General features: G+C 38.9%; 1 protein-coding gene across 4 annotated transcripts in view; it reads right to left on the bottom strand.

The window, feature by feature from the left end:
* Window positions 1-22,438, bottom strand: part of KLHL2 (kelch like family member 2) — a 164,592-nt gene that overhangs the window by 20,862 nt on the left and 121,292 nt on the right. For all 4 annotated transcript variants that reach the window (XM_070474689.1, XM_070474690.1, XM_070474691.1 and 1 more), the window contains 3 exons: window positions 8,592-8,701; window positions 4,292-4,408; window positions 2,954-3,103 (listed from right to left, as the gene is read on the bottom strand). In XM_070474689.1, coding sequence (XP_070330790.1) covers window positions 2,954-3,103; window positions 4,292-4,408; window positions 8,592-8,701 — 377 coding nt within the window. The remainder of the gene's footprint in view (window positions 1-2,953; window positions 3,104-4,291; window positions 4,409-8,591; window positions 8,702-22,438) is intronic.

Raw genomic sequence — 22,438 nt, 5'->3', positions numbered from 1 at the left:
ACCAGTCCATCCTAAAGGAAATCAGTCCTGAATATTCACTGGAAGGACTGATGCTGAAGCTGAAGCTCCAATACTTTGGCCACCTGATGCGAAGAACTGACTCATTTGAAAAGACCCTGATGCTGGGAAAGATTGAAGGTGGGAGGAGAAGGGGACAACAGAGGATGAGATGGTTAGATGGCATCACCGACTCAATGGACATAAACTTGAGTAAACTTCGGGAGCTGGTGATGGACAGGGAGGCCGGGCGTGCTGCAGTCCATGGAGTCACAAAGAATTGGACACAACTGAGCGACTGAACTAAACAATAACATACAGTAGCAAAACATACACAGTTTTTCATTATACTGTCCAAATCAGAGAGTGCCTTAAGACAATCCCAAGACGGTTTACTGAAGACACAAAACTAATGTCTGAGCTATAAAAAGATATATCTTATGCAAATAAGTATGAGTCCACAAAATCAGAGCCTAATAAGTCACTGTCATGGTAGAAATATTATCTATTATTCTAGGACTGCTACCACATTTTGCCTGATATGTCTTATTGTGATTATAATAAAATGCATCATTACTGTTAATCATGTTGCCTCATTCTTAACTATCTAGTTAGAATTAACCTTGACTATAGCCCCTCTAAAATGACAAACAGTGCTATTGTAAAAGCATACAGTAGAAGCACTTTTCAAAAATCTGTGCAGATAAATAAACTTTCAGGAGAGACTGTGCAGATACAAAGCTAGCAGCAGGGTACCTCCCTGCTACCTGTCAGGTCTGCCACCCTACTCTCCAGGCCCCCGAGAGAGCAGAAGAGAACCTTCACGGATCGGCGCGCGTGTGTGTGTGTTAGTCACTCAGTCGTGCACACCCACCACAGAATCAAAGCTAAAGAACTGAGAAATCCCAAGTTTAATACAGTCGAGAGGGCTACCCAAACCCATAGGCAGAGAAGAGCCCAGAGACAGTGTCAACTGAACAGATGATCACAAAAGAGAAAATAATTGACAGGATTTCACCAAGAACTCTAGAATGTTTTCAAAAGTAGCATCCTTATTACAGAAATTAGAAGAGAATTAGTTTTCACTCTAAAGGTTAAGGCATAGCTAAAGACAGCAAAGCTAAAGATGCCAGCTAAGGGAATATACAGGTTAAGAAGAGACCGTTTACAAATATGAAATGTTTAAAAAGTACTAAAGATAAGACAAACCTTTTAGAAGGAAGTTAAAAAGACCAGCATAAAAGAAACAATAATTCAAATGGGCTAAGGCTATAGACGGCTTTTATGAACCTGTATTTTTTTGTAAAAACAAAAATTGACACCAAACAATATGGACAGATATGAAGTAATGAAGACTTAATCGAGATGACTTCTTATAAAAGGAGGTAAAAGGTATTTGGAAAATGTAAACACTTATTAAATCGGCAGACCCAGATGGCATGCATACTAAGGTATTAAGGGAACTAGCTAATGTACTTACTGAGCCACTTACAATTATTTTTGAAAAATCTTGGAGAACTGAGGAGAGATCAGAAAATTTAAAAACGGCAAATACCAATTTTCAAAATAGGGCAGGAAGTGAGTGCCTTGTAAATATCTTTTAAGTGATAATAATTCTCACTAAAACTTTAGAATATTTTGAGAAAAGCATTCAAACTTCTAGGAGCCTATGAAATGGTGAGTAACACACAGAGGGATATTAAAAAAATCATGCTAAATTTGAACCTATATGATCCTAGATTTCATCAGATGCTATTTGCCAAATTACTTGTTTTTGGTTTCGATAATAAACATAATAATGTGGACTGACACTTCCTATAAATGGACTATATTGCTAAGTAGGTATTTCTAATGAGGAATCACCAGGAAGAGTACTGAAGTCCATTTTAAATTAAAATATTTACTAATAATCTAGAAAAAAGGAGGGAGTAGCACACTGGCAAAATACAGTCAGTTCTAAATTGAGAACTCTTAACACTGGGCAAAACAGAAAAACACTACTAATATGGATTTGAAGCAATTAAAATGTAGACTCCAAAAAAAAAAAAAAAAAAAACCTTGAAAAAATACTAAATAAAAGTATTAAAGCAAAAGAATATAAAAGATATAATTTAATGGAAATATAAAAAGTAATAACTAAAGATGATGTAAGAAAACAGTAGACAACAGATTCTTATTTCTTAATCCATCATTGCCCCCAAACACACGAGAGCTAGAAATCAATACATAAATAAAAGTATTATATTCTGTATGGATCATTTTGATCAGACCATACACAAAATGGTGCTTTAAGTGTTGGCCTCCTAGTACTATAAAGATGCAAACAGAGCAGAAACTGCAAACAGAAAGACAGAAATAAGGGGTTATTTGTAAAGAAAATTCAATCAGTAAGAAATGAATGGCTTCAACTAAAAAGATAAAGGTAGAATACAAACTTTCACATAGGAAACTTAGGAACACTGGAGATCTGGGAAGACATATGGGAAATCTACACTGAAATGGCTATGTATGATGTGAGAGTGAACCATCACACTGTGTACGCTTTGTACACAACAGACAATAAGAGAGAACAAAACCAAGCCAGCATCCTTAGTTGTGAGCAATTCTGTGAAGCTACTCAGTTTTCACTTATCATCCAAACATGTAGCTTACAAAGAAATCTTTAGATCTACATATTCTAATTATCCTCTCTGCTGTTAACTACAGCTGAAGAAACTCAGAAGGGATAAATACCACTTGCCTCTGTTCCAGAAGAGCAATATCAAGTGGTTTATAAAGATTAAATGAGTCAAACAATGCCCACCCTTCACAGACAAAACAATAAAAAAAGAAGTTGAATTACATATACTACAGTGAATTCCTGGGTACATGGATATTCAGATGAGTAAAATAAATTAAGAGCCTCATTATGGGCCTTTCAGATGAGGTAGTAACAGGTATGAATAGCAGATCCTACTTTGGGAAGGTTCATGGGTGTCCTCAGTCGGGTCCGGACACTCTTCATTAATATACGCTGCTCTGTTGGTAGCAGATGGTACTTCATAGCTTCAATGAGGTAATCTTTGCAAGCACTGCTGTTCTTCACCAGTGCTTCTTCCTCAACCCTCTGAAAGAAGAAATCAGACTCGCCCTATGAGGGGATAGCTACTTCATGATAAAATGACAAAGGAAAAAAGAATAACTATCTTCTGGTTCAATCTAAAAGTTACAGAGGCAAGTTTATAAATATCACTAAAAAAAATGCTTGACTGCATTTTTTCTCTGGTCTGCAGAGAAAAATATATAAATAATAAAGAAGAACTGCAATGAAAATCATATACTTCAATGTCAGTTATAGAATAATCTTTAGTAGTACTATGTTCATCTATTTGTTATCTTTAAGCCAAATTAAGAAACAGTTTAAGCCAAACAGTAAGAAAAATAAGGCAATTGAGATAATGAGTCCTTCAGGCAGGGGAGGTAATATTATAAATACAACCTTCTAAAACTTGAAAAAAAAATATCCAGTAAAGGGATTCAAAATACTTTATAACAATGTGCCTATACCACAAATAAATCTTGTCCCTCCTATCCCTATCCTCAAGTGCGGGACAGGTTTCTTCTGTTTTCCTTTTTTTTTTTTCTGTTCATTTTCTTAAAGGCGGAGTACCAGTGATTACACATTCTTCAAACAATTCTAAAACGTTCAGATCTATTGCTAATAAAGAAATGTTTCTTCATACTGATAAATAGCAGAAACCAACACAACACTGTAAAGCAATTATCCTCCAGTTAAAAACAAATAATTTTTAAAAAAGTTTCACTGTATGGCTTCAATTATAAATTAAAATGTTGAAATGACCCTAGTATAAAGGAATGCTAATAATAAAACAGTAAATTTAAAATTGTTCAGAGACTACTAAAGATCCATTTATTGCTATTTGTTTCAAATAACCTGGTTTTCTTCAGCTTAGAATTCCATTCTATTTTATTCCATTCACTAATCAGAGGAGGCTATCAGAAGGAAGGCAAAAGAGCTGCAAAAGTGATACAGAACTACAGATGTGGTTTCTGCATGTACTTACATCACCACAGACAATGCTTCCACAAGCTCCAGTACTTGCTTATGCAAATCAGATACTGGGGAGAAGCAAACTTTAAGACTGGGAAGTAGCCCAAGAGGTAGCAGCTGCCGAGGATATCAGGTATATTTACTGTCCTATGCCCAGTTACCACTGTGTAACGGAAATCTACACACTGTTGCCCCAGTGACATGGAGCTAGTGCATACTTATGTGTTCTGCAAATACTTTTACCTGAACTAAATATTCCCGAGGAAGCAAAGGTAACCGTACATGTTCCATCAGCCGAGCCATAAATTCTTGCCTCACATCCTTGTCATGATTCACCCAAGCTATTACTGCTTCAAATACCTTGCAGAGAATATGGGGGAAAGAAAATTAATGAGTTATGTACGAAGGTATCTGAATAAAATACAAGGAGATTACATTTTATATAAAACTCTTGCTAAGACATCCAAGTTTTATCCATGGTTGAAGTTTTTCAAATCATGACTATGCTGTTGCTGTTCAGTTGCTCAGTTGTGTCCAACTCTTTGTGACCCCATGGACTGCAGCATGCCAGGCCTCCCTGTCCTTCACCATCTCCCCAAGTGTAAGCTGCACGGGCCAGTCTAGACAAAGAGGCTCAGTGTGCAACCTGTTAAACTTTGCTCAAACTCATGTCCATTGAGTCGGTGATGCCATCCGACCATCTCAACCTCTGTCATTCCCTTCTCCTGCCTTCAATCTTTCCCAGTATCAGGGTCTTTTCCAGTGAGTTAGCTCTTCACATCAGGTTGATGGCCAGTATTTTTACTGGTGCTTCAGCATCAGTACTTCCAATGAATATTCAGGGTTGATTTCCTTTAGGATTGAATGGTTTGATCTCCTTGCTCTCCAAGGGACTCTCAAGTCTTCTCCAATACCACAATTAGAAACTATCACTTCCTTGGTGCTCAGCTTTCTTTATGGTCCAACTCTCACATCCATACATGAATACTGGAAAAACCATAGCTTTGACTAGATGGACCTTTGTTGACAAAGTAATGTCTCTGCTTTTTAATACATTGTCCAGGTTTATCACAGCTTTCCTTCCAAGGAGCAAGCATCTTTTAATTTCATGGCTGCAGTCACTGTCTGCAGTGATTTGGGAGCCCAAAAAATGAAATCTGTCATTGTTTTCACTTCTTCCCCATCTATTTCCCATGAAATGATGGGAATGGATGCCATGATTTTAGTCTTATGAATGCTGAGTTTTAAGCCAGCTATCTCACTCTAGCACCACTCTATCTACACAGCCACTGATGGACATTCAAGTTGTTTCCACATCTTGGTTATAGTAAAAATTGCTACAGGCAAAGGGGAATGTAGATATTCCAAGACTCTGTTTTCATTTCCTCTGGATATACACTCAGAAGTGGGACAGCTGGATCATATGGTAGATCTACTTTTAATTAAATATATACTTTAATAAGTATTTTTAGTACTTTTACATATTTAGTGAGTACTTTTCGCTGGGTATTTACTATGTATTTCAGCAAGTACATTATCTAATCTTCTTGAACTTCAGTGACAGAGGTGATAATTTGAAGATATATGATCTAATTCATTGGTGACAATCTTTCCAAACTGAACTTGGTTCTACTAGATTAAAATCTATAAAGTCTCTTTTGAATAAAGCACCCAAAATAATAAAGCAAAGTGATACCTGGAATAATGATCATCTACTCCTAGCATTTTTTACTTTTTCTTTGGGCTTGCAAAATGCTGGACCACATACTTCTAAATAATCTGCAGAATAGATTAACTTTCTTTCATCATAATAGTAGAATGAATTAAAATGTGATATTTAAAACTTTTTAAATCTAAATAATAATAATACCTAAGAGAAAGTTAATAAGCTATTAAGAAGATGGTATTTAACCACATAATTTCCTTCCAGATTGATGAGAATATAACTCAATAATCTTATAAAAAATGTTTGATGATATGTAAATGAATAACTGTGGGGCAAAAATTAGGTTACTGTACTGCAAGTATAGAGCAAGACACTGAAAAGAATCTACACTATAATTAACAAGCCTCTTCAATTCATTCAGTCAACAAGTACCTTTATGTGCCAGATGCTAGAGACTAAGAGGGTCCTGCCAATTTCATCTGCTACTTCTTGGTTCTGCTCTCTCTTCTCCACCTCTTTCTACCACCCTACACCAACCAGATCTTACTGCACACTGGTAACTTCAGCATCCTCCCATCTGATCCTCACCCAACTTCTAATCTATTATGCACATCACCATTTTAGAGCTAGTCTCCAAAAATGGTCCCTAGTAAAACCATTTCTCTAGTATCCATACCTTATATAGTAATCTCACACAGGAATCTAAGCTGGCCCTGAGAAACCAACAGGGAAGGTTGTGGAGGCAGTATTGTGGAGTCATGTGTTCTGGTGTCTTGAAATGCTCCTTTGAGGGGAAGCCAGATGTCATGAAAGAAGTCTGATTACTGGTGGTAAGATGCCATGGGAGACCCAAGCCAGTTACAAAGAGTAAGTGGGTGGGAGAATACCAGCCAACAATCGGCCCAAGAGCCAGACAAGAGAGAGAAGGAATTCTCCTGGGTGTTCCAGACACACCAGATGCCATGCGCAAAGGGACTGCAGCCTTGGGTCTGTGGCTCCAGTCAGAACCATGCCACCTGTCAGGCCAGCCAGGCGGAAGCCCCAGGCTCTGTGCAGCAGAGACAAGCTGTCCCCATGTGCCCTGGATGAATCCTGTTCACAAACTGTGAGCCTAAGAAAATGGCTGGTGAGGTTGTTATGTAGAAGTAGAAAACCAGAAGTCTCCATGACATGTCTTTTAGGGCAGGTATTATGGCATTCTCCTACTGCTAAGAACTCGTCAGATGCTCTTCATCACCAGGATAAAGTCAATTTTCTTTAACATGGCTGAGGAAGTATTTTATGTCATCTTCCCATCTTATCTCCAACCACTGTGCCGATACACATAAACTCTATAGTGTATAGGCACAATGCTGCTGCTGCTTTAGTCACTTAAGTCATGTCTGACCCTGTGCGACCCCATAGACAGCAGCCCACCAGGCCACCCCATCCCTGGGATTCTCCAGGCAAGAACACTGGAGTGGGTTGCCATTTCCTTTTCCAATCCATGAAAGTGAAAAGTGAAAGTGAAGTCGCTCAGTTGTGTCCAGCTCTTCCCGACCCCATGAACTGTGTAGCCTACAAGCCTCCTCCATCCATGGGATTTTCCAGGCATGAGTACTGGAGTGGGTTGCCATTGTCTTCTCTGGTATAGGCACTAGAGTATAAACTATAAAGATACACTATAAACTCTAATCTTACTAAAACAACCAAATGCAATCATTCTTTCACATCTCTTTATATTTACGTATTCTGTTCCCTCTACCTGGGCTGCCCTTTTCACTCCCACCCGTCCTGTTTCCCTGGAAAACTCATACTCACTTTAAAAAGACTCGGATCATACACTGGAGTCATGCTAAATTCCAGTCTGTATCCAAGGAATGATTACATGCTCCTTCTGGATCCTCTACAGCATTCTGTCATCTTTTATTACCTCACTGGTTGTTCTGCTAGTCATAACTAAAGAATTTTATGCTGTCAATCTTCTTCTATCCAGAATTCCATAGCAATATCTGGTACACAGTAGAAACTCAACACACATCTATTAAACATGAATAGTAGTGTCTTCCTCTTATTTTTGGGATGTTAAAAGATTATACATTTCACAACATTCACATATTTTTTCACTTGGTAACTACTATGAGAAATGTGTCTTGCCCCCAAGCAGGATGAATATCCTTGAGGAAGAGAACTAAAGTTTATGCAACAAAGCAAAAAAAGGAAAAAACTAAAGTTTCATTTCTTCCAAGCACAGCCTGTGCATAAGCTTTTGTGCCCTGATTCCCACAAGGTATAAAACCTATCCAAACAATAAAAGCCACCGAGAAGCTTTTCTCTCCACTGATATGAAAGATGCAGGTGGCTGACAGAGGCAACTTCAAATCTGGAGAGACAGGCTACACAGCCAGACAAAGGAACTACACATATCTCTGGAACTGGAGGAAGAAAACACAGGGAGAATACTGTGTAAGCTGCAGGGCCCAATCGAAAGGAAGAGGCTCAGTGTGGAACCAGTTAAATTTGGTCACCTGGGTGTCTTCCAACTCACAAGATGATGAAATCAGTTTGGTTTGAGAATATTATGTTTTAGATCACAATTCTTCCAGGTATCTATCTAAGCTGTAAGAAGAAATCCAGTTCCCAAAAGGTCCTCTGTTTCAGACAGTTTAATGTGTGCAAGCTCTTGCTGTGGGGTCCAGTACAAAACTTCAGTGTCTAAACAGCTGGGGAAGCGCTTATGGAATGAGAAAACAGTCATTTATACAAACAACGAGTCAACTAACTGAGTTTCTCAACTTCTGATCAAAGATAACTGGCTGTCACAAAACAAAGCAAAAAAAAAAAAAAAAAGGAAAAATACTATATCACTGTACACCAGAAAAAGAAAAATACACGTACCTTCTCTTCTGAAGAAATGGTAAGTTTGTCACTTGAGATTAAGCTGCACACTTGTTCAATGCCAAGGTTGAGAAATTCTTCACTGAGCACGACATCTGCAAAATGTTGCTCTGTTGGGAGGTTACAAAGAAAATCAATTGTATTATCATAGTTTCAAACTACTTAAAAAAGAAGAGATTTTTCTTAATCTAACCTGTGAATGAGAAAACCAAGTGTATTTCATAAGTGAGAACTAGTAACTAGTAACAACTCAAACAAATTCAGTGGCAGACCAGGCAGGAAGGCTGCTTGACTGTACACTCAAATGGGCTACTTTTATTTTATTAGGGGGTATTTTAGAGGTAAATGTCTATCCCTTATGTGTTAATAAGACTACCAGTATTAAAATTTGTAAAACCTTTTGTAAAATCAGAGAAAAGACATGATGTCACACATTTGAATGTATTATGTAAAATATCAGAGGGCTTTAGAACATAATGATATAAGGAGAGGAAGCTGCCTAATTTAAGAACTAAAGACTAAACTAAACAAGCACATCTTAAAAGCTGATCAGTCTGAATATATAACCATTATTTAAAAAAAACAGAATTGGTTTATGATATAGATAGCTCTGGGCTATCCTGGTGACTCAGATGGTAAAGTGTGTGACAGCAATGCAAGGGACCCGGGTTAGATCCCTGGGTTGGGAAGATCCCCTGCAGGACAGCATGGAAATCCACTCCACTATTCTTGCCTGGAGAATCCCATGGACAGAGGAGCCTGGTGGGCTACAGTCTACGAGGTTGAAAGAGTCAGATAAAACCGAGTGACTAACACTTTCACTTTTACTTTCATAGATAGCTCTGAATACTATGTAAGCAACTTATTTGGGGATCAAGTTATATACGATTTTATGTCTTCAACTCCCTTCCAGAAACCAGTGAGATTAACAATTCTTTAAAAAATTAAAAAAACAAACAAAACCCCAAATCAAAAAAACACCTTTCTTTGATTTCACAAATATACCATTCCTTCAAAGGGGAAGAGAGAACTATTAAGACAACCAGTAACTTCAAAACTTAAAAATAAATAAACAAATAATCATTCACAAAGTATCCTTTCCTCCACACCCAGTTCTCATTTTAAAGTGTGAACTCAAGTTTTGGCCACAACAATGAAAGCCGAAAAAGAAATAAGAGGAATCCAGATAGGAAAAGAAGAAGTAAAAACTCTCACTGTTTGCAGGTGACATGATCCTCTACACAGAAAACCCTAAAGACTCTACTGGAAAATTCCTAGAGTTAATCAATGAATATAGTAAATTTGCAGGATATAAAATTAACACACAGAAATCACTTACATTCCTATACACTAACAACGAGAAAACAGAAATTAAGGAAACAATACCATTCACCATTGCAACAAAAAGAATAAAATACTTAGGAGTATATCTACCTGAACAAAAGAAAGACCTATGTATATAAAACTATAAAACACTGATGAAAGAAATTAAAGAGGACACAAATAGATGGAGAAATATACCTTGTTCATGGATCAGAAGAATCAATATTGTGAAAATGAGTATACTACCCAAAGCAATCTATAGATTCAATGTAATCCGTATCAAGCTACCAATGGTATTTTTCACAGAACTAGAACAAACAATTTCACAATTTGTATGGAAATACAAAAAGCCTTGAATAGCCTAAAGCAATCTTGAGAAAGAAGAACGGAACTGGAGGAATCAACCTGCCTGACTTCAGGCTCTACTACAAAGCCACAGTCATCAAGACAGTACGGTACTGGCACAAAGGCAGAAATATAGATCAATGGAACAGAATAGAAAGCCCAGAGATAAATCCACATATCTATGGGCACCTTATCTTCAAGAGAGGAGGCAAGAATATACAATGGAGAAAAGACAATCTCTTTAACAAGTGGTGCTGGGAAAACTGGTCAACCACTTGTAAAAGAATGAAACTAGAACACTTTCTAACACCATACACGAAAATAAACTCAAAACAGATTAAATATCTAAATGTAAGACGAGAAATTATAAAACTCCTAGAGGAGAACGTAGGCAAAACACTCTCTGACATAAATCACAGCAGGATCCTCTATGACCCACATCCCAGAATATTGGAAATAAAAGCAAAAATAAACAAATGGGACCTAATTAAACTTAAAAGCTTTTGCACAACAAAGGAAGCTATAAGCAAGGTGAAAAGACAGCCTTCAAATAGGGAGAAAATAATAGCACACGAAGCAACAAAGAATTAATCTCACAAATATACAAGCAACTCCTGCAGCTCAATTCCAGAAAAATAAATGACCCAATCAAAAAATGGGCCAAAGAACTAAACAGACATTTCTCCAAAGAAGACATACAGATGGCTAACAAAGCCATGAAAAGATGCTCAACATCACTCATTATCAGAGAAATGCAAATCAAAACCACAATGAGGTACCATTACATGCCAGTCAGAATGGCTGCTATCCAAAAGTCTACAAGCAATAAATGCTGGAGAGGGTGTGGAGAAAAGGGAACCCTCTTACACTGTTGGTGGGAATGCAAACTAGTACAGCCACTATAGAGAACAGTGTGGAGATTTCTTAAAAAACTGGAAATAGATCTGCCATATGACCCAGCAATACCATTCCTGGGCATACACACCGAGCAAACTAGATCTGAAAGAGACGTGCACCCCAATGTTCATCGCAGCACTGTTTATAATTGCCAGGACATGGAAGCAACCTAGATGCCCATCAGCAGATGAATGGATAAGGAAGCTGTGGTACATATTCACAATGGAATATTACTCAGCCATTAAAAAGAATTCATTCGAATCAGTTCTAATGAGGTGGATGAAACTGGAGCCCATTATACAGAGTGAAGTAAGCCAGAAAGATAAAGACCATTACAGTATACTAACACATACATATGGAATTTAGAAAGATGGTAATGATAACCCTATATGCAAAACAGAAAAACAAAGATGTATAGAACAGACTTGTGGACTCTGTGGGAGAAGGCGAGGGGGGGATGATCTGAAAGAATAGCACTGAAACAAGTATATTATCAAGGGTGAAACAGATCACCAGCCCAGTTTTGACGCATGAGACAAGTGCTCAGGGCTGGTGCACGAGGATGACCCAGAGGGATGTGATGGGGAGGGAGGCGGGAGGGGGGTTCAGGATGAGGAACACATGTAAATCCACAGCTGATTCGTATCAATGTATGGCAAAAACCACTACAATATTGTAAAGTAATTAGCCTCCAACTAATATAAATAAATGAAAAAAAAAATAAAATAAATAAATAAATAAAGTGTGAACTCACAAGGAAATGTGGTTTTCAAATTCCAGCTCTGCCATGTGCTAGCCTGTAAAACCCTGGGCATGTTTTGTAATTTTTCTAAGTCTTGGCTTCCTCAACCATAAAATGGGGAGTATAAAAATACCTTACATAAGAAAGACTGCTGTGAGAATTAAATACCTTAATAGCTTATAAATAAGCATCTAGAAAAGAAATGACAACCCACTCCAGTATTCTTGCCTGGAAAATTCCATGGACAGAGGAGCCTGACGGGGCTACATACAGTCAAAGGGATCACAAAGAGTCAGATAACAACTGAGCATGCACACACACACACACATGGTAAATGGCAAATATTCAATAATTCAGCTCTTACTGTATTGTGATATCTATGTTTTAAAGTAAAAATCTGCCAGGAATTGTAGGTATTTTCTAAGTCTTTATAATTAACTGTATTCTATCAGCAGTTTATTTTTAAGGTTTGTTGAAAAAAGATTCAAGTACATATTTTAACATACCATAAAAATGAATAGTTGGCTTCCCTTGTAGAAAACACAGGGCAAACCATGTCACCAAGACTGAAGACATCAAAAGGAGAATACAGGGAAGTGTAGCTGATTGGAGCAGAGACTCACAAGCAGAAACTGCATGGGAACTGGTGCAAGTGTAGCAAAATCTCAATGTGGAGATTTAAGCATTAAGACTCCATGGGGACCCAGTCACAGGGGGATTCTACAATACTGGGAGATTTCCTCCAGAAGCTCACAGGTTTCCACAGTAAATATGAGACAAGAACCCCCTGTAGCTTCTGTAGGGAGAGGAGAAATGAAACAATTTTGAAATACCCAATGTACTCTGTTCTTAACATTACAGAATCTCAAGTCTGTGCGTCTGAAGCACAGAGAGACCCATCAATACTAAAACATTAGCGTTTGGAACAGAGAAAGGTTTATTACAGATTCATACTGGAAAATGGGTGGCTCACACCCTAAGAACCACAAAGTTATTGAAAGCTTTTAACAAGCTCCTTTAAAAGCAAAAATTGAGGGACAGGTAGTTAGTTGTTGCAAACTTCTTGGTGTCAGATCCTTTGTTCGTGGGGTCAGGTCATGGTCCGGTAATAATTTTCCTGTAAATCTCCACCAAACGAATGTTATTCGTTTATTATTAACAGAATAATGTTGCTCTGTCCTGACAAGAAAGGGCAAAGTCCCAAGGCACAACTTTCACCCTCCAAGGTCCCAGTCCTGGCTAAGAGGAGGCAGAGCCCAGCGACAGCTCGTCAGGGCCAGGCCCGCACACTGCCCACCTGTCACCCCTGATGGAGTCGGGCATCCGACCAAACGGGCCCTCAGTCTCCTCAGGCTGCCCGAGTAGGGGAGACCAGGTCTCACAGACTGTGACCCAGACAAACGGACACTGCTATTAGGTCACAGACAGGTTCACTGCTGCCTCAAGGCCTGGGCCTCGGCATGGAGGGCCTGAGTGAGGGCTCTGGAGCCCTGCAGGACAGAGTGTCCAGCCTGCTCCCTGGGCCCGCCAGCTCACCCACTGGCCCAAGGCTGGGTAAGCTGGAGGGCCTCCAGGAGAAGCCTGAATCTGCCTCTTACCTCACTCTCCACCTGGTGACCACCACACCACTGACCCTGGCTGAATCGCTTCCCTAATGGTCCCGTGGGCAGGGCCCACTGTGGTGCTGACCAATAGCTGGGCAGGACAGTTGGTTGCTTGGGGTGGGGAGCGGGCAGTGAGGCAGCACCAATCAATGGTCCAGTAAGACCTGTTGCCTAGTAACAGGATGGGGAATAATGAAGCACAGCAATGGCTGCCTGCTGAGCGCTATGCTCATTCTGATCTGTTACATTAACAAGATCTGCCCTCAGGAGAATCTAGTTAACCAGAGCCTAACTGACTGAATTTAGAGAAATACCCAACTCCAGCCCACTCTGCCCAACCAGTTCCACCTAGGAAGGAGAAAGAAACCAGAGAAATACTTGTGAAGCTCAGTTCAGAGTCAAAAGCCCACTAACAAACCCTTCTAGTCATATATAGAAGGGTTCCTTCCCCACATCTCACTGCCAAATCTCTAAAGGCCTGTTTATAGCAGTTCACTGGGCACATCACATATGGCTATCAAGAAAAGAATTATGAGGCATTCGAAAAGACAAAAGACACAACTTGAAGAGACAGACCAAGCATCGGGACCAAACATGGCAGGGATGCTGCATTTATCAAACTGGGAACTTAAAACACAATTTAACAACTATGATCAATTCAGGGTTTCCCTGGTGGCTCAGACTGTAGAGTCTGCCTGCAATGCAGGAGACCTGGGTTCAATCCCTGGGTTGGGAAGATCACCTGGAGAAGGAAATGGCAACCCACTACAGTATTCTTGCCTGGACAATTCCATGGACAGAGGAGCCTGGCGGGCTACAGTTCATGGGGTCTCAACAGTTGGACACAACTGAGTGACTAACACTTTAACTATCGTGATAAATATGCTCAGGGCTCTACTGGATAATGTAGACAGCATGAAAGAATAGATGTGTAATGTAAACAGAGAGATGGAAATGTCTAAGAAAAAAAATAAAAAAGAAATGCTAGAAAACAAAAACACTATAAGAAAAGTGAAGAATGTCCTTGATGAGCTTATTAGTAGACTAGATAGGGCTGAGAAAAGAACCTCTGCCTTTGAGGATAATGGTGGATACCTGTCATTATACATTGATAAAAACTCACAGAATAATAGCCAGGACATGAAAGCAACCTAGATGCCCATCAGCAGACGAATGGATGAGGAAACTGTGGTACATATACACCATGGAATATTACTCAGCCATTAAAAAGAATTCATTTGAATCAGTTCTAATGAGATGGATGAAACTGGAGCCCATTATACAGAGTGAAGTAAGCCAGAAAGATAAAGACCATTACAGTATACTAACACATACATATGGAATTTAGAAAGATGGTAATGATAACCCTATATGCAAAACAGAAAAAGAGACACAGATGTATAGAACAGACTTTTGGGGCTCTGTGGGAGAAGGCAAGGGTGGGATGTTTCAAGAGAATAGCATTGAAACATGTATATTATCTAGGGTGAAACAGATCACCAGCCCAGGTTGGATGCATGAGACAAGTGCTCGGACCTGGTGCACTGGGAAGAGCCAAAGGGATGGGGTGGAGAGGGAGGTGGGAGGGGGAATCGGGATGGGGAATATATGTAAATCCATGGCTAATTCATGTCAATGTATGACAAAAACCACTACAATATTGTAAAGTAATTAGCCTCCAACTAATGAAAATAAATGAAAGAAAAAAAAACCTCACAGAATATACAACACAAAGAGCAAACCATAATAAATACTATGGTCTTCAATGAATAATAATGTATCAATATTGGCTCAGAATCTATAACAAATACACCACACTAATGTAAGATGTTAAAAACAGCAGAGACTGTAAGAAGAGAGAGGACACAGGAAGAACTCTGTTCTGCCCCTCTGTCTATAAACCTACAACTGCTCTAACAAATAAATTTTACTGAAAAAAGAATGCACTAATAAAGAACAATAGAAACGAAAACTTTGTAACTGAATCTGTAATAAATCAAAAGTCAATGGAAAAAGGTAAAATTGGTATTTGAAAGACTACAAACTAAAGATTAAACTTAGATACCCATTTTTAAGAGCTACCTAGTCTTTATAGCATATTACTTCACAACAGTACTTCAAAACCTAGCATGAAATATTTAATAGGATTAGAGATTTTAATAAACCATCATGATTAATTACAAAGATCAAAATCCTAATTTTCGTGATCTCAAAAGAAGTTGACACAAAAAAATTATTTCAGAAGTTTTTGTACTTTCCTTATAAAGAAATAGGAAAACCTTTTTTCAGTGGTTGGATTTGCATTTCAAAGAAGGAACATTAAAAAAAAAGCACAAAGAGATCCTTTGTATTTAAAGTTCCCAAATAAATTCATTTTAGCGAAAATATGGCAAATAGCATATAAACTTTAAAATGTTTGTGATAACAAATTGGAAGTTCAAAGATAAATGTAAAATAGCTACTGAATAAAAGACAAGTGAATATAAACTTTTTTACCTCCTAATCATAAAATATTTCACTTCCAAATATAGGTCCGCAGTGATTTTACACTAAGTTCCTTTTATAATTTTAAAATCTGAATCAAAGAAAGAGGTTCCCTCTACATACTTTTCACATGGGAAAAAATCCCTAGTAGTAACAAATAGGTTACTTTTCCAAAGCATGACTGTATGGGTTACTCTAGCCTCTGCTTCATCAATCAAAACAACAGACTTGCTAAAAAATAAATTTGGTGACTTTTTAAAAATAAATAATGATTCATTAATAAATTTTGAAGTAAGGGCATTAGTAACCTATCCAAAGTCAAGTTTGGGCTCTAAAGTCATCATGTACTCTTCATCAGTAGTACTCAAGATGGTCTGGTCATAGTGAAGAGTTCTCACAAAATGTGGTTCACTGGAGAAGGAAATGGCAGCCCAGTCTAATATTCTTACATGGAGAACCCCATGGACACTATGAAAAGGCAAAAAGATATTTCACTGCAATATGAGTCCCCCCACCCCAGGTTGGAAGGTGTCCAACATGCCACTGGAGGGCAATTACTAACAGCTCAAGTAAGAATGAAGTGGCTGGGTCAAAGCAGAAACAACACTCAGTTGTGGATGTATCTGGTGGTGAAAAGTCAAGTCTGACGTCGTAAAGAACAAAACTGCATTAAGAACCCGGAATGTTAGGCCCATGAATCAAGGTAAACTGGCTGTAGTCAAGCAGGAGATGAGTGAACATCGACATCTTAGGAATCAGTGAACTAAGGACAGGAATGGGGAACTCTTATAATAATTCAGGTGACCATTACATCTATTACTGTGGGTAAGAATTCCTTAGAAGAAATGGAGTAGCCCTCATAGTCAACAAGAGTCAGAAATGCAGTACTTGGCTGCAACCCCCATTTTCAAGGCAAACCATTCAACAACACAGTGCATATTAAGCCACTTCAGTCATGTCTTTCTGACACTATAAACTATACCCTGCCAGGCTCCTCTGTCCATAGGATTCTCCAGGCAAGAATACTGGAGTGGATCTATGCCCTAACCACTGATGCCAAAGAAGATAAAGATGACCGGTTCTATGAAGACCTACAACACCTACTAGAACACCAAAAAAGATTCATCAAAAGATTCCTACAAAAGTAGGAAGTTAAGAGATACCCAGAATAACACGCAAGTTTGGCCTCGGAGTACAAAATTATGCAGGGCAAAGGCTAACAGAGTTCTGTCATGGGAACACACTGGTCATAGCAAACAACCATTCTGAACAACCAAAGAGATGACTCTACACACGGACATCACCCAATGGTCAATACTAAAATCAGATTGATCATGTTCTTTGCGGCCAAAGATGGAGAAGCTCAGCTGTGGCTCAGATCTCAAGTTCCTTATTGCAAAATTCAGGCCTAAATTGAAGAAAGTAGGGAAAACTATCATGGCATTCAGGTATGAGCTATACAGTGGAAGTGACAAATAGATTCAAGGGACTAGATCTGACAGAGTGCCTGAAGAACTATGCATGGAGGCTCATAACACTGTAGAGGAGGTGGTGACTGAAGGAAAAGAAATGCAAAAAGGCAGAGGGGATATCTGAGGAGGCTTTACAAATAGCTGAGAAAAGAAAAGAAGTGAAAGGCAAGGGAGAAGGGGAAAGAAAAGAAGTGAAAGGCAAGGGAGAAGAGGAAAGATATACCCAACTGAATGCAGAGTTCCAGAGAATAGCAAGAAGGGATAGGAAGGCCTTCTTAAATAAACAGTGCAAAAAAATAGAGGAAAGCAATATAATGGAAAGACTAGAGATCTCTTCAAGAAAACTGGAGATACCAAGGGAACATTTCATGCAAGGATGAGCACAATAAAGGATAGAAATGGAAAGGACATTAACAGAAGCAGAAGAGATTAAGAAGAGGTGGCAAGAATACACAGATGAACTATGCAAGAAATGTCTTAATGACCTGGGTAACCACAATGCTGTGGTCACTCACCTAGAGCTGGACATCTTGGAATGTGAAGTCATGGGCCTCAGAAAAATTTACTATAAACAAAGCTAGTGGAGGTGATGGAATTCTAGCTGAGCTATTAAAAATCCTAAAAGAAGATGCAGTTAAAGGGCTGCACTCAATATCCTAGCAAATTTGGAAAACTCAGCAGTGGCTATAGGACTGGAAAAGGTCAGTTTTCATTCCAATCCTAAAGAAGGGCAATGCCAAAGAATGTTCCAACTACCATACAATTGTGCTCATTTCAGATGCTAGCAAGATTATGCTCAAAATCCTTCAAGCTAGGCTTCAGCAGTACTCGAACCCAGAACTTCCAGACGTACAAGCTGGGTTTGGAAGAAACAGAGGGACGAGAGATCAAATTGACATTCATTTGATCATGGAGAAAGTAAGGGAATTCCAGAAAAACATCTACCTCTGTTTCATTGACTACGCTAAAGCCTTTGACTGTGTGGATCACAACAATCTGTGGAAAATTCTTAAAGAGATGGGAATACCAGACCACCTTACCTGTCTCCTGAGAAACCTGTATTTGAGTCAAGAAGTAACAGTTGGGACTGGACATGGAACAGTGGACTTGTTCAAAATTGGGAAAGGAGAATGACAAGGCTGTATGTCATCGCCTTGTTTATTTAACTTATATGCAGAGTAGATCATGAAAAGCTGTGGGTTGGATGAATCACAAACTGGAATCAAGACTGCCAGGAGAATATTAAAAACCTCAACATGCAGATGGTATCAATCTAATGACAAGAAGTGAAGAACTAAAGAGCTTCTTGATGACAGTGAAAGAGGAGCGTGAAAAGCTAGCTTAAAACTCAACATTCAAAAAAATGAAGATCATGGCAATGGTCCCATCACTTCATGGCAAGAGAACGGAAAAAAGTGGAAGCAGTGACAGATTTTATTTTCTTGGACTCCAAAATCACTGTGAACAGTGACTACAGCCAAGAACTTAAAAGATGCTTGCCCCTTGGAAGGAAAGCTATGACAAACCTAGGGAGTGTATTAAAAGGCAGAGACATTACTTTACCAACAAAGGTCTGTATAGTGAAAGCTATGGTTTTTCCAGTAGACATGCAGAGATGTGAGTTGGACCATAAAGGATGAGCACCAAAGAATTGATGCTTTTGAACTGTGGTTTTGGAGAAGATTCTTGAGAGTCCCTTGGACTGCAAGGAGATCAAACCAGTCAATCCTAAAGGATATCAACCCTGACTATTCATTGGAAGGACTGATGCTGAAGCTGAAGCTCCAATACTCTGGCCACCAGATGCAATGAGCTGACTCACTGGAAAAGACTCTGATGCTGGGAAAGATTAAAGGCAAGAGGAGAAGAGGGTGGTAGATGATGAGATGGTTAGACAGCATCACGGACTCAATGGACATGAATTTGAGCAAGTTTTGAACTGTGGTCTTGGAGAAGACTCTTGAGAGTCCCTTGGACTGCAAAGAGATCCAACCAGTCCATCCTAAAGGAGATCAGGCCTGGGTGTTTATTGGAGGGACTGATGTTGACATTGAAACTCCAATACTCTATCCACCTGATGCGGAGAGCTGACTCATTTGAAGAGATCCTGATGCTGGGAAAGACTGAGGGCAGGAGGAGAAGGGGACAACAGAGGATGAAATGGTTAGACGGCATCACTGACACAATGGACATGGGTTTGGGTGGACTCCGGGAGTTGGTGATGGACAGCGAGGCCTGGTGTGCTGTGGTTCCTGGGGTTGCAAAGAGTTGGACACGACTGAGCAACTGAACTGGACTGAACTCTATTTAACAGGATCAATCTTCAAATGTTCTGCTCTATTAATTAACAGGCAGCATGACAGAACTCTTTCTGTAATATACCACATGCACCCAGAAACACTAGAATACTGGCTTAGTCACTGAAAGGCACTCTGGGACACTTTAAATGTCTTTGATTACAAAAGTTTGTCCTGTGAAAAGTATTTTTAATTTAACGTCACCTAACAAGAGCATTAACTGATCTTTCCCAATAAACCTGAAGATTCCACTTACCTACCTACAGCGATTCACACAATTTGTCTGGCCTGATCATCCCACAGGCCAACAGGACTTGGGGATACCCTAGGGCCACTATCCCCAACACAATCCTCACTAAACTGTTTCCAAAACAGCTTATACTTGACATTGCTAACAATGTGCTACTTTATATATTCTGAAGCCTTGGTCTCCAGTTCCTATTGGGATTTTTTGTTGTTTCTCATTTGTGCTTTGAAGTTTCTCTTATTTTTTTTAACATTTGTTTATTTTTGGCTGAGCTCGGTCTTTGTTTCTGTGCAGGCTTTTCTCTAGTTGCAAGGAGTGGGGGCCACTCTCTAGTTGCTGTGCACAGACTTCTCACTGTCGGGCACTAGGATGTGTGGGCTTCAGTAGTTATGGCTCCCATGCTCCACAGCACAGACTCAAAAGCTGTGACACACAGGCTTAGATCTCCAAAGCATGTGGATCTTCCTGGACTAGGGATTGAACCTGTCTCTCCTGCACTGACAGGTGGATTCTTTATCACTGAGGTGCCAGGGAATCTCCATATTGTTTCTTATCAGCCCATGTTTGCTCTGGATGATCTACCAACCTTAAAAGTTTAACCAATTTATTCAGTATCAAGCTAAAAACATTGAGAGCATCCATTCTTTCTGATGTGATGGTATTAATAAGGACTTTAGCTGAAAGTGAAGCTCCAATACACTGTCTATCTGATGCAAAGAACCGATTCATTGGAAAAGACCCTAATGCTGGGAAAGATTGAAGGCAGGAGGAGAAGGGGACGACAGAGGACGAGATAGTTGGATGGCATCACCAACTCAAAGGACATGAGTTTGAGCAAGCTTCAGGAGATGGTGAGGGACAGGGAAACCTGGTGTGCTGCAGTTCATGGGGCTGCAAAGAGTTGGACACGACTGAACAACTACAAATGTACTATTGGAGTTGGTTGGGTAGTATTTTGTTGAGGACTTTTACATCTATGTTCATCAGTGATTTTGGTCTGTAATTCTCTTTTTTGTGTGTGATATCTTTGTCTCGTTTTGGTTTCAGGTGCCCTCAACAAGATGACTTTAGAAGTATTCCTTCCTCTGCAATTTTTTGGAACAGCTTGAGAAGGACAGGTGTTAACTCTTCTCTACGTGTTTTATAGAATTCACCTATAAAACCATATGGCCCTGGACTTTTGTTTTCTAGAAGTTTTAAAAATACTGATTCAATGTCATTACTTGTAATTGACTGTTCATATCTTCTATTTTTCCCTTGTTCAGTCTTGAGAGATTATACTTTTCTAAGAACTTCTGCATTTTTTCTAGGTTGTCCATTGTATTGTTACATAGTTCCTTGAGGTGGCCTCATAATGATTTTTTTTGCATTTCTGTGGTGCTGGTTGTAACTTCTCCTTTTTCATGTCTGACTTTATTTATCTGGGTCCTTTCTCTTTTTTCTTGATGAGTCTGGCTAAAGATTTATTGATTCTGTTTGCTTTTTCAAAAAGCCAGCTTTAGTTTCATTGATCTTTTCTATTTTTTTTCTTTAGCCTCTATTTTATTTATTTCTGCTCTAATCTTTATGATTTCTTTCCTTCTACTAACTTTGGATTTTGTCTGTTTTTCTTTTTCTAGTTCCTTTAGGTATAAGATTGGGTTGCTTATTTGAAACTTTTCTTGTTTCCTGGGGTAAGCTTGTATTGCTATCAACTTTCCTTTAGAATTGCTTCTGCTGTTTCCCACAGGTCCTGGATCACTGTGTGTTCATTTTCATTTGTCTTCAGGTACTTTTTTTAAAATTTCATCTTTGATTTCTTCACTGACCCATTGATTGTTTAGCAGCTTACCATTTAGCCTCCATATGTTTGTATTTTTTACAGTTTTTTTCCCTGTAGTTAACTTCTAATATCATAGTATTGAGGTCAGAAAAGATAATGAGATAAAAAATCTGTACTTGGAAAACTATAAGACACAGATGAAAGAAATGAAAGGCAACACAAACAGATGAAAGATATGCCATGATCATTAATTAGAAGAATAGTGCTAAAATGACCATACTACCCAAGGAAATCCACAGATTCAACGTAATCCCTATCAAAGCCAAAGGGCATTTTTCACAGAACTAGAATAAATTATTTTAAAATTTCTATAGAAACACAAAAGACCCCAAAATAGCCAAAACCATCTTGAGAAAGAAGAACAGAACTGGAAGAATAATGTTCCCTGGTTTCAGACTACACTACAGAGCTGTAGCAATCAAAATGCTACGCTAATGGCATAAAAACACATAGAGATCAACGGAACAGAAGAGGGCACACAGAAACCCACACATTTATGGTCAGTTAATCTATGACAGAGGCAAGAATAAACAATGGAGAAAAGACAGTGTCTTCAATAAGTGGTTCTGGGAAAACTGGACAGCTACATGTAAAAGAATAAAATTAGAACATTC

The sequence above is a fragment of the Odocoileus virginianus genome, chromosome 12 (assembly GCF_023699985.2).
Source record: "Odocoileus virginianus isolate 20LAN1187 ecotype Illinois chromosome 12, Ovbor_1.2, whole genome shotgun sequence".
In the NCBI taxonomy this organism is placed as follows: domain Eukaryota; kingdom Metazoa; phylum Chordata; class Mammalia; order Artiodactyla; family Cervidae; genus Odocoileus; species Odocoileus virginianus.
The sequence above is the reverse complement of the archived record's forward strand: the minus strand, read 5'-3'. Positions and strand labels throughout refer to the sequence as shown.